The 12974-nt window shown below is 35.5% G+C and overlaps 1 protein-coding gene across 6 annotated transcripts in view; it reads left to right on the plus strand.

Moving 5' to 3' along the window:
- Positions 1-12974, plus strand: part of tmtc3 (transmembrane O-mannosyltransferase targeting cadherins 3) — a 41148-nt gene that overhangs the window by 3043 nt on the left and 25131 nt on the right. For 5 of the 6 annotated variants that reach the window (XM_024261893.1, XM_024261899.2, XM_024261894.2 and 2 more), the window contains exons 4-6: positions 8319-8418; positions 9575-9690; positions 11815-11987. In XM_024261893.1, the coding sequence (XP_024117661.1) occupies positions 8319-8418; positions 9575-9690; positions 11815-11987 (389 nt within the window). The remainder of the gene's footprint in view (positions 1-8318; positions 8419-9574; positions 9691-11814; positions 11988-12974) is intronic. The other variant, XM_036212205.1, reaches the window with a different exon arrangement.

A 12974-nucleotide genomic window follows, 5' to 3' on the forward strand; every position in this document is an offset into this window, starting at 1 on the left:
TCTCTGCATCCCCTGTTGTTGTTGTGTGTTGAAACGGGACGATTCATGTGGAGAACGGGGCGGAGGACTGTTTACATTCTCATTTTTTTTCTGCGCATATCAGAGACATGCAGTAAGGTGGTGAAAGAGCTTCCGGGTATGAGAATAAAGTGATTAAATAAGTGGATAAATGAATAAATAATAATCAAGTGGCGGACGGTCCTGCAAACATGTCTCTAAGCTCTTTATTTTGCATATGAAACTCTGCATTACCGACCCGGATAGTCAGCGTCATTGATGATTTGATTTCGAGTCGCCAAAAGGTTCCGATCTGTAAATAAAGCTTCACGAGATGCTCCACGTCTTCCAGCTTCGAGCATGGCTCTGATAAACTGACAGCTTTCGGTTTCATCGGCATTCTCAGCGTCACTGTCAGTGTCATTGCCAAATAGTGAGCTCCTACTTTCCGCGCTGCCGGCTCAAATTGATAGGGCTTTACAGTCCTCAAACCACAAACACCCGGCGCCTCTGAATCAGCGTCACTTTCAGAACAAATGTTTCCACAATCTGAGTCTGAAGATAGAACTGTGGACCTTGAAACATCGCCGCTATCGCTAGCTCCGACACGCAAAGGAGAAGCCATCTTGCTATATTGACCCCTCTGACGTCACACGCACCACGTGACCAAAACGGAGCTTTTGACCCGGAAGAGACAGGTTTGCCAAATTTGGCCTCAAAAATGCCGTTTTATTTCAATATTTCTTGCTCAAAACACGCCAAAACATTTGGAAATGGTAAATATAAGGCGAAATACAGTTAACACCGAAAATGATCCACAACCCCATTACTAACCCTTTAAGGTCTGCATGGGCAATTTAAGTGCTTTATAAATAAAGCTTATTATTATTATTATAAACACTATTACCAAAGTATTGCGCTGAGGGTGCGTGGAGCATTCCGTCACGTAGAGCACAACATGAACTGAGTATGAAAGGATTTGTGAAACTTTCAGTATTATATATAATTGTTTACCGTATTTTCTGGGCTATAGGCCACTACTTTTTCCCCAGGTTTTGAACCATGCGGCTTATACAAAGGTGCAGCTATTCTGTGGATTTTTTTCCATCACTAGGGGCGCTCTAACCGGAATTAGAATCAAAAATAACAGATGAAAAATTACTGCAAAAAAGAATAGCAAACGAGTATTTTCAAATCTTCGCCCCGTCATCATGGAAACCAAACGAAAAATTGGTATGATACAACTTTGAAGTTAAAGGTCATCAAGCTCGCTATCCAGGAAGGAGACCGTGCTGCTGCACACAAACTTAGTGTCAGTGAATCTATGGTGATGTTGGAGGCAGCATGATGCATATAAGAACATTTACAGTAAAAATCGTTCTGTAGAAGCAGTAAATATCAAATTTTTCAACATGTGGCTATAGCCCGGTGCAGCTTATGTATTTTTTATTTTTATTTTTTTTAATGGAGCTGATGCTGCTTATATAAAGGTGCGCTCTATAGTCCAGAAAACCCGGCATGAGTATTGAAACATTTTCTGTTAGTCGGAAAACAGTCATTTTGATGTATGGAACAAAAAAAAACATACTAGGCCTTATAATACCTTTAATTCATTGCATTGAGAAAAAAAAAATGAAATCGTGACTTTAAAACTGTTAATTGAATTGTGGCTTGACTGAATCGTTACATCCCTAGCAATTAGTGTCCATTAGTTCATGATTAAAGCATCAGTTGAGTTGATCAACGCTGGTTTGTTACACTGTTCCCTGTCACCTGCTGAAGCGAATCACTGTCCTGATGCCAGGAGCTAAAACCACCCACCCAAAGAAATGTGCCAGTCTAAAATCACCTTACAGAAGTGGTGGAAGAGCTACTGTAGCAAAGTCATACTAAGTCGTACACAACATATATTGTAAATATTTTAACAATATAGATAGGTAATTATCCCATTAACATGGGTGTCATGATGGAGCTCTTTTAACATCAACACAAGTAGATGCTGAAACCTGTCCAACACTTCTCCATAAAATCCTTTTGCTGCTCAAGTATTTTTTGTGCTTTACTACTTTATGTGCCGATAACCTAATTAAATAACACATATACAGTAGGGCTGCCACCATTAGTCGACTATCAAAATAGTTAACTAGTCTTTACTTTATATTATATAAAATCATAGTGTAGTAAAGATGAACAAAGTTGTGAGGGTTCAGCACCAAAAAATGCACTTTTTTAGATTTTATATTTGAGTCAACTATTAAAATAATCGTTTGTGGGACCACTAAATGACAGTAAACAACCTGTGATGTTAAATCCCGTCTGTCGTGGCATTCTTTCTTCAACCAATACACCCTCTTTCCCTTTGTGAGCGTTTTTACACTTTATGTAAGCATTTTACAATGAGATTAGTGAAAGATTGGTCATTACAAATGTCTTTTAGATTAGTGTTCCCTTTTTTATCGCAGGACTTATGTTCTAAAAATAACCCTCGATAGGTGAAATCCGCCAAGTAGGATTATTGATGTTATAAGACGGTAAAACTCCTCACTACACACTTTTTTTTTACACAGATATGAACATTTTTACACTTTTCTCTCTTGTTTAAACTCTCAAAGTTCAAACCTTCATAAAAATGGGTCCAATATTATACAATGAAAACAAAGATTTACGTGGATTTGGAAAACTGATCAAATGATGTAGGAGATGCAGCATGGAGGAGATTGGATGAGGAGATCAACAGCGCTATCAGAATGCAGAACACAATGTGCTGTAAAAAAAAAAGAAAATGTAGAATTGTACCAAAAAAATCTGTAAAACAGTAACGTGGGAACACTTCATTTCTAATAACTGTTCATTTCTGACACATTCAAAAAAATCTGTTTTTCTTTCATGTTTGTTTCATAATGTAGAATTATCTTATTAAAGACTAAGAGTACCTAGTTAATCTTCTTTAGCTTAATTGGATACAACAAACATCTTATTTATTGTTTATTCTTTTAATTTGAACTGATTTGCTTTCTTGGGAAACTTATTTTTCTGACCAACCAAGACCTGTAATGTAACCTTTTGAACAGAGCCAACCCGATGTGCTGTCAGCAGAAAAACAAAGACAACATTCTGCTTCCTTCATTGGAGTGCTACGATTACACAGCCACCGCCTTCTTCCTGGTCTTCTCTAATCTTTACAGGCTCTTTAGACTTCTTGAATGAGAACAATTTGCCTCACAAATGAGCCCTTAGAGTTACTCCATCAAATGCTCTTGGTGTTATCACGGTCTGGAATCTGGCTCTGAACGGGTCATTTGTTTTTGAGTTATGTCCCCAGTACTGAAAGTCTCTTCATGATCAGTCGATACAAAGAATCTCTGTGTGTCCCCTCGTCTTTCCTCATTGTTGTCTGTTGAAGACTGATAAAATGGAGTTTCTTTTTCCCATCTGAATCTCTTAGTATCTAACACAAACTGTTAACTGTACTCTTCATTTATATCTCAAGGGTGTAAAGTTGCATCAGAGGGAATGTTGGAACTGTAAAGCTCGGCCTTGGCTCCGTGCAGATGGACACAGACAGTGGGGATTTGCAGTCCGGCTAATTCAGTAAAATTGATCTAAGTGTTGGCAGCTTGTCCTCTATTGAGTTGAGTTACCTTTGATGGGCTGAACAGACACTTTAAAGTAGGGTTGGGATTCTTTGCCTCTCACCATCTTCATACAAGCTTCACAAATAAAAGATTCAACAAACTTAGGACAAAATGACGATACAATTATTTTACCTAAAGAGATACAATTTAGATATTCATTATTTATTTTGCATTCAAAACTATAAATGAAAATGCATGGCTTTTAAAGACCCACTAGGTTGACCAAATGTAAAAGCATTCCCAGAGCTCTTTTAATTATGATTAAGCTGTTTTTAGCCTAAATAAAAACATTCTTTGTTGTTAGTGCACATGTGTCAAAGTCGAGGCCCGGGGGCCGGATCCGGCCCTCCAGATCATTTTTTGTTTTGTTGTTATTGTTGTGCCTGATGTTATCTTGCGCTTATTTCTAACTTATATAATTTTGACAAAATATATTTTTATGGAGCGTAAAACATTGAAAGTTATTTAAGGTTTAAGTTGATTTATTCTGGAATAATATTCCTGCCTTTTCATTGTTCATGCTTATGTTAAAAAAAATACGCTTTTAAAGTTTTAAAAATTGGCATTCTGCTAGCTTTTTGGACTATTTTGGCATTTAATAAGATTGTTTAGGTTATTTTGGAGTTTAGCCAATATTTCAGCTACATGCTAGCTGTTTGGGCTAATGTAGGCTTTTTTGTTTTTTGTTTTTTAGGCTATTTTGGAGTTTAGCTAATATTTTAGCTGCATGCTAACGGTTTTGGATAATTTATGCTTTTTTGAAATTTGGCTAATATGACGTGTAAGTTTATTGAACACACTAAAACTAAATTTTTAAAACTGTAACTTTTAAACATAATTATGTACAGGATGCTAATTGTTGCTAATGTGAATGCTGAAAGCTGAATTTGTCCGCTGAAGATACTAGTGTTGATAGCTGTAGATGCTGAAATTGATAGCTAAAAACACTGAGGCTGATAGCTGAAATTCTAGCTAAATGTCAAATTAGCCTAAAAAACAAAAAAATAAAGCCTAAATTAACCAAAACTGCTAGCATGTAGCTGAAATATTAGCTAGACCCCGAATAGCCTAAAAAATCTTACTAAATGCTAAAATTGTCCAAAAAGCTAGAAAAATGTCAAGTTTTAGAAGGTTAAAACAGTAACTTTTTAACATAATCATGAATAATAAAAAGGCAGGAATATTATTCCAGAATAAATCAACTTAAACCTTAAATAACTTTAATATTTTACTCTCCATAGAAATATATTTTATCAAAATTATACAAGTTAGAAATGAGTGTAAGATAACATCGGGTCATTAATAACAATAAAATAAAATGATCTGGAGGGCTGGATAGAATTACCCGGAGGGCCGAATCCGGCCCCAGGGCCTTGACACTTGTGCCTCAGACTAAGAGTAAAGTCACAACAGGAAGAGAAACTGACAGCGTTTGTCAAACCAATTTTGGTAAATACCTTAGATTGATGTGATTCCTTTTGACCAACATGATCTTATTTGTATTTGCAAGCAAGCAAGTTTATTTATGAAGCACAATTCCTACCCAAGGTGGTTCAAAGTGCTGTACAAAAATATATAATTACAAAAATGAAATAAAAATCTATTCATAAAACACAATTAAAATCAAAAAAGTCAACAAGATTAAAATTCAGAAATTTAAAATCATTAAGAACATACACATAAAATAGTTCCCATATTAAAACACATTGCTAAATACAGTTTTTAACCTAGATTTAAACATTTTCAAACATTTGGTCTGTCTCACATTTTCAGGGAGATTGTTCCTAACCTTTGATGAGAAATACTGACAGGAAGCCTCACCATGTTTAGTTTTAGTTCTTGTTACCTGAAGAAGAGCTCTGCCTGAGGTTCACTGATTTCCAGATGTCTATAAGGAATGGGCATGTCAGAGATGTACTTGGGTGCTAGGCCTTGGAGAGACTTATAAACAAACAGAGCTGTTTTAAACTCGATTCTCTGAGCAAAAGGAAGCCAGTGCAAAGACCTCAGAACTGGACTAATGTGGTCATATTTCCTGGTTTTTGTCAGAACTCGAGCTGCAGCATTTTGAATAAGTTGTAGTTGTTTAATCCCTGGTTTAGAGAGCTCAGTGAGGAGTCCATTACAATAGTCCAACCTACTGGACACAAAGGCATGGATTAGTTTTTCCTAGTCAGATTTGGACACAATATTTTTCATTTTGGTGATGTTCTTCAGGTGATAGAAGGCTACTGATGTAAGTGATGAGATGTGACTGTTAAAATTTAAGTCAGTCTAAAATAATTCCTAAGTTTCTAACCAGATTTTTGGGGGGGTTAAAAGAGAGGGATTCCAGATGACTGATGACACTTGTCCTTTGATTTTGTGGACAAATGTTTCAGTTTTATGAGTTTAGATGGAGGAAATTATCTCCCATCCACAAGATAATTGTTGTTTTTAACCGATACTGCTGTTATCACTTTAAAGGTCCCTAGATGCATGTTTATCCTTTGTCCCTCTTCTAGTGCATAAGGTCATGAGGGCTTCAGAGCAGGTGTGATTGGCTCTCCTTTGTGAAAGAGGTGTCTGTCAGCAGGTGTGACATTGGTCGTTGTCCTTTATTGCTGCTTTTCTGGGTAGAATTCCGAACACAGTTGCTTCCACATGAGGGCAGTCATCATTTAGCTAATTGACAGATGAAGCTGTCAGCGGCTACCTTCTACACGAGTGTCTGAAGGGCTTTAGAAAACCTGTCAAGGTGGTTTTAGCTGAACACATTTGTTTTCACAGCTGCATTCAGGGCCTTGGATCAGTGGACACTCTTCACTTAGTTGTAAACAATGACTTTTCACAAATATCTGTGTTTTTTCTTCCTATAAAGACTACTGTGTGATGAAATGTGTTACTCCACTTTATTCACTGACGGTTTCAGCATGTGAAGTATTTATTTTCAATTCGTCTTTTGAAATCTGGGAGTAAGCTGGAAAAACACACAAAAGTTGTAGGGCTCTTTTTGATTCTTGTCATTCTTTGACCCAAGAGAAGTATTTTCTTTTTTTATGTTTTCTGATGTAACAAAAGCAAATTTGTTGTTCTTGAAAACAGATTAAGTGCAACTTTTGTTCAACAAAAGTATACAGAATAATTTTGGAGGAAAACTAAGCCACCTGTGCAGAATCTTTGTGCTCCTAATAAAATGATTTTTTTTTTACTTCTAGAGGAATTACAAGAATTTCCAAACAAATATTGCTGTTTAAATGATCATCTGCTAATGCAAACCTCATATTTCTTCCAGGTTGCTGCTCAGTATTATTGTTTAGCTTTATGTTAAATGTAGGGCTGCCACAATTAGTCAACCAATCGACAATGAAAATAGTCCACTACTAATTTAATATTCGATTATTTGTTACTTTATATAATATAGAGTCAGAGTGCAGTAAAGTTGAACAAAGTTGTGAGCGTTCAGCTCCAAAAAATTTACTTTTTTTATTATTTGAGTCAGTGAGACCAAAACTTTATCTTTTGTGAAAAATAGTTTCTTGTTTCAGATGCTGACCTCATTAGAGAGATCAGGAATATACTTTCAATCAAACTCATTCTGACAGGTGACCTTTGACCCTATATACCCTTATATGTAAAATAGATATTAAATTGTTACGTCATCTTATTCGATATTTGCCTCTGAGATGTGGGGAGATGTTGATATGGAGCAACCCCATCCCCACTTCCCGTCACCCATCTGTTTACATGCTGTCCCCAGACTTCCAGCCCCTCACAGTATCAGTGCAACAAAATTTGTGGATAGCTCAGAAACAGTTCTGATCCAGATTTCAGCTCAGGCGAGGAAAACAAAGGCGTTCATGGATCTATTTGTCTGGAGGTGGATGTATCATAATAGAGCGGAACGGGGAGCAGTGAATTTTCTACCTGAGAAAGAAGTTTTTTTTCCAACAGCCTTTTTTTTTGCCTTTTCCTGACTCCCAACCATTTAAATAAAAGAATACTCAGAAATTGACTTTATTTAAGCTTAACTTTCTTTATAGATGTCCTCCATCATGAGAAAAACGCTGCAAAAAATGGTAACAATTATCACTTTCAGCATCTTCAGCCATCAGCACTAGCATCTTCAACGGCCACATTCAGCTTACAGCATTCGCTCTAGCATTATCGCTGCTATATATCTATTTTTAAAAATGTTTTAGTATTATTTTTTATCTGAAGATTACATAAATAAATTGTTTTAAATTTGGCTATGTGTGGCTTTCTGAAAATCTGTAAATGTTTACGTTTGGGCAGTGATTGCTGCACTTTTTCTGTTAGCCTGCAAACCGACCCCGGCCCCACATCAGATTAGACAACAGTTATGTGACCCTCACAAGAACAATTTTGGGGACCCATGTTCTAGGTACAAGAAATCATTATTATAAATATTTAGCCATAACTCTGACACATTTAGAAGACACTGCATACTTAGCACAGACATTCAAATCAGTTTGATATTTAATAATGACATAATGATCGGTTTTCATTTTAGAGACGCTGTCTCCTCACACTATGGACTTCTATCACTGCTCTTTATTAGAGTTAGATGTCACCAGGTGTTCATTAAAATGTTTTCTACACAATGTATTCTGCACGATATCTCAGCTGTTTTAGATGGAAATGGCTGAGTCATCGTCCTGATCGTTGTCACTTTTCTCTCATTAGGTCACTGGAGTGGTTGGTAGAGCTGAACTTCTGTCCTCCATCTTTCTTCTGGCTGCTTTCTTGTCTTATACAAAATCAACAAGTGCAGATCATTCTATTGGTAAGAGAAAATATTATCTAAGAATGTTTTCTTGTAGACCAGAACCCAACAAGACCCTCAAAGTCTCACTTTATCGTTAAAAAATGCACAATATGTATGATTTTTTTTTTTGTTATTAAGCCTTTATTTTCCGTATAAATGTAGTTTTTAAATGTTAAAATAATTGAATTACAACTGTCTCTATGTATTTCTACATATAACATTTGTAAATTCATTTACTTTTGACAGCAGCACATACTAGTTCCTTTCAAAATAAAACCCACTATGTCAAAAGGTTCCTCCTGCTGCAGTAGCTTTACTTCAATGAAAAACACAGTCAAGCTTGATAGTTTTTATCTTTTGGGTATTGGTGTGCTTTTGTCCCTTTAGTTTTAGTGTAGAATCTATTTATTAAGAAAACTCATTATCTGGAATAACCAAAGCTTTTTATTAAAAACACACAACTTGAAATCATTTTCAGTCATTTTAAACCACATTTGTTTAAAACTTTAACTACTTTAGTGTAATTTATATTAAAAACACAAACTTAAAAAACATTCCTACAGATTTTTTTTGCTAAGTTGCTCGACATGTTTAAAATCTAATCAGAAATCACAAAACTTAACTAATGTGGTGTTTATTCAATCGTTCGCATTTTTCTTTAAAGCTAAAGAGCCACAATAAAGGCATAAAAGAGCCACACGTGGCTCCAGAGATACATGTTGCTGACCCCTGGTCTAGGACATAGTTTCTGCAGAGCAGCAGACAGTTCATTTGTAAATTGACCGCTGGTGTGAAGCAACCCCGCCCCCTCTTCCCTTCCCCATTGCGGAACAGGGAGCGTGTGGCCCACCCAGCATATTCTCTACGTCACAATTAAACTCTTTCTAAACTGCATTTTTTTTATCTGCTCTTGATTCACAACTATTAGAATAGGAAATACTAAAATGTAATTTTAATCTTAATTTTTCTTTATCATAAAAATGCCTCAAAACATGTTAAAGGTTTTCATTGGAGTGGGTCGTAGACTGGAAACTCCTAAAAACTGCTATTCCAACGTGAACTTCAGTAACTTTTTAGTTCTGCTTGTTTTGCTCAACTTAAGTAATGTTCAAAAACATTTTTTTAATTAAATAAAAAATGATCTAAGGCATTTCTTTGTTTTTGTGTCTTTCAGTGTGGACTCCCATTGCTCTGACTGTTGTGCTTGTGGCTGCAGCAACACTATGCAAAGAGCAGGGGATCACAGTGGTCGGCATCTGTTGTGTTTATGAAGTGTTTATTGCACAAGGGGTACGGTTCCAATCAGAATTGTTGTCTTGTGGAAAACAAAGCATGAATTTCTTTGATGAAATGATCTTCCTCTCAGATGCATCCATGCTGAGGGCTGGAGTTCAGAATGGTTTAAATCATATCTGTATACATGTGCTATTTCAAAAGTCCATTAGTCGTTGACTGATGGAGCAAGCGTGGCAGCCCTATTAGCATTTGGTCCTCTCAGACTCGACTAATTATGTCTTTAATTTAACTCTTTAACACCTGAGGCGTAGCCGGTGACGCTTAAACGCAAAATCTTTAACATACTTTAACGTTTAAACCATTAACATCACATGTGTCAAAGTCAAGGCCCGGGGGCCGGATAATTCTATCCGGCCCTCTGGGTAATTCTATCCGGCCCTCCAGATCATTTTATAAAGGCCCGATGTTATCTTGTGCTCATTTCTAACTTGTATAATTTTGACAAAATAGATTTTTATAGAGAATAAAATATTGAAAGTTATATAAAGTTTAAGTTGATTTATTCTGGAATATTTTTCCTAGCTTTTTATTATTCATAATTATATTAAAAAGTTACAGTTTTACATTTTAGAACTGGCATTCTTCTAGCTTTTTCTAGTATTTTGGCATTTACTAAGATTGGCTATTTTGGAGTTTAGCTAATCTTTCACCTACAAGCTAGCCGTTTTGGCTAATTTTGGCTTTTCTTCAGTTTTTTAAGGATATTTTGAAGTTTAGCCATTTTTGTCAGGTACATGCTAGCTCTTTTGGCTAACCTAACTTTTTTTTTAAGGCTAATTTGGCATTTAGCTAATATTTTAGCTGGCTATCAACTTCAGCGTTTTTAGCCATTAATTTCAGCATCTTCAACAGCTAAATTCAGCTTACAGCATTCACACTAGCATTATCACAGGTAATGCTATATATCTAGTTCATAATTATGTTAAAAAGTTACAGCTTTAAACATTTAGTTTTAGAGTGTTCCATAAATGTTTATCCTGTTCGACCTGTGACCTAAAGTGTGTTTTGGATTTTGGCCCCTTGTGCCATTGAGTTTGACACCCCTGGTTAACATGATAATACCTGTATATTCTGAAGAGAATCTACAGGTATTACATTGATCGTGTCAACGTTTGTAAAGTTACTGTAAATTAAAAAACAAAAACACTAGAGCTTCAGTGTTAAAGGGTTAAGAGTCTTTGGATTTTTCTTTGCTAGCTGTTTAATTTTTAATTCAAACATGAGCTTGATTATTTTGATGCCAACCAGGTCTCCAAATTTTAACCATTTATATTTGTCAAACACTGTGGTAATCTAGGGATTTTTCCTATGGAACCAACATTTAATCCCTTCACTCCTATTGATTTAAAAATTTACATCAAACCCCTTCTTTGGCTCCAAAATTACCTTAATTTAGCATTTAATTGGAAGTAAAAACATGTATTTTTTTTATAGTGTGAAATAAATTTGGCCATCAAGGGTTAAAACAGAGCAGTCAGGTGAATATAATTTCTGGCGTGACGTCTCAAACAAGAAATGTTGTTTCCCCAGAATAAAACAAGTTGGATTGGAGTAGACTGTCTTTTTTTTTTTAATGTCTACATTTAATAGTAAAAGTTGAAGTGAGAAAAAGCAGTTTGTCTGCCGCTGACCTCTTGGAGCAGTTTGTCTTTTATTTCATCACATCCAGGCATTTACCCAGCACTCTCATTCTTTATCACAGTCATTCCTCCAGGTTAAGCTGTCTGAAAGCTGAGCCATGACATCTCATTTATTGTCTTCTTTTCATCGCTCATCCAAGCAGCATCAGTTTTGATGAGTGACGTCTGACTGAGGCTGCTTTTAAATAATCTCTTTATCCCAATCAAATCAGTTTTTACAAATATAACTTAGCGATTTATTAAATCTGTTATTCAGTTTCCTTTTATAGTATGATTTTTTTTTTTTTTCAATTTCTATTTTTATCAATTAAAGTTTCCACTTTTAGGTAAAAATCACTTGACACATTAAATCAAATTAAATTTAGATTAGGAATTTGAAGATTAAGTTGATATGAGATCAAATTGTGTTCAGTAGGAAAACAAGAATAAAATAATAAGAATTGATAACTCTATGCTTTTGTTTTCATTCTCATTGCAGTTTACTCTACCCATGCTCATAGACACTTTGCGGCAAATCCTGAGAGGTAAAGATGGTTTCCCGTACGCTGTCCTGCAAACGCTGCTGAAGCTCATCGTCCTCATCATCAGCACGCTGCTGCTCGTCATCATCAGAGTTCAGGTCATTCAGTCCCAGCTTCCCGTCTTCACTAGGTAAGCAGACTTCACAGCACAATTACATTACAGATATTGGTTGTAGAAATTGTTCAAAAAATCATCATCATGTATAGGATTTTAATGTTCTGGAAATCATGACTTGACTGGATTACAGGATTACGTAAACTCATCACGCTGATGCGGGTTATTCATCTCTGATTGCATAACCTTCATGCTGCTGTTGGGATGTCAAACTCTTCTGCTGTCTCTACATTTGCGACTATTCGTGTTGCTTTATGAATCACTAACCGAACTAGAAAAGTTGCATTACCTGTGATAAAGCTTTTTGGTGAATGTAATCACTGATGATGCTGAAGCTTTTTGCTGAAAATGGTGACACAATTCACTTAAATGGCTAAAGGAATTTGGTAAAAATGCAAAAGGTATTTGCAAAATGTTAAATTTGATTAAAGGCTGGAAATTTTGTTAAAGAACTATGAAAGAGCACTGAAGTTGATTTAAGTTTCTGAAAAAATTGTATTAAATTGCTTTAAAATCCCTAATTCCTGCCAATTTTGTGAAAATATTTGGTGTGTATATAACCTCTCGAGCTCTCCACATTATTAATATTTTATAAAAGTGTCGATAAAGTATCACTCAAATACAATATTTTCGTTTTTTATTTGTTTTTCCAGCCATGCTGTTTTAAAGAACTTTGGATAAAATTATTCCCAAAAAAAAAAGAAAAGAGAAAAAGAAAACGGGGCAAAATTGCATGGGAATAGAATCAGCGGCATCGATAAAGCAATGGAACACCATACATGCTGTTTTTTTAATATAATACTGTATCATCAGATTAAAATTATTTGCATAATTTTGTTTTTATAATCCAAACATGTGGCCATTCAATAGGAGTTTAAAAACACTTAGAGTCCCCCTCCCTGAAAATCCTGTGTTTTGAGTTTTTAATGTGTTTGTGGCATTTTTCTTCAGAAGGAAAACAAATGTGATAAGAAATCATTTCATTTTTGTTTTTCTGAGTAT

This window comes from Oryzias melastigma, linkage group LG6 (genome assembly GCF_002922805.2).
Source record: "Oryzias melastigma strain HK-1 linkage group LG6, ASM292280v2, whole genome shotgun sequence".
Taxonomy (NCBI): domain Eukaryota; kingdom Metazoa; phylum Chordata; class Actinopteri; order Beloniformes; family Adrianichthyidae; genus Oryzias; species Oryzias melastigma.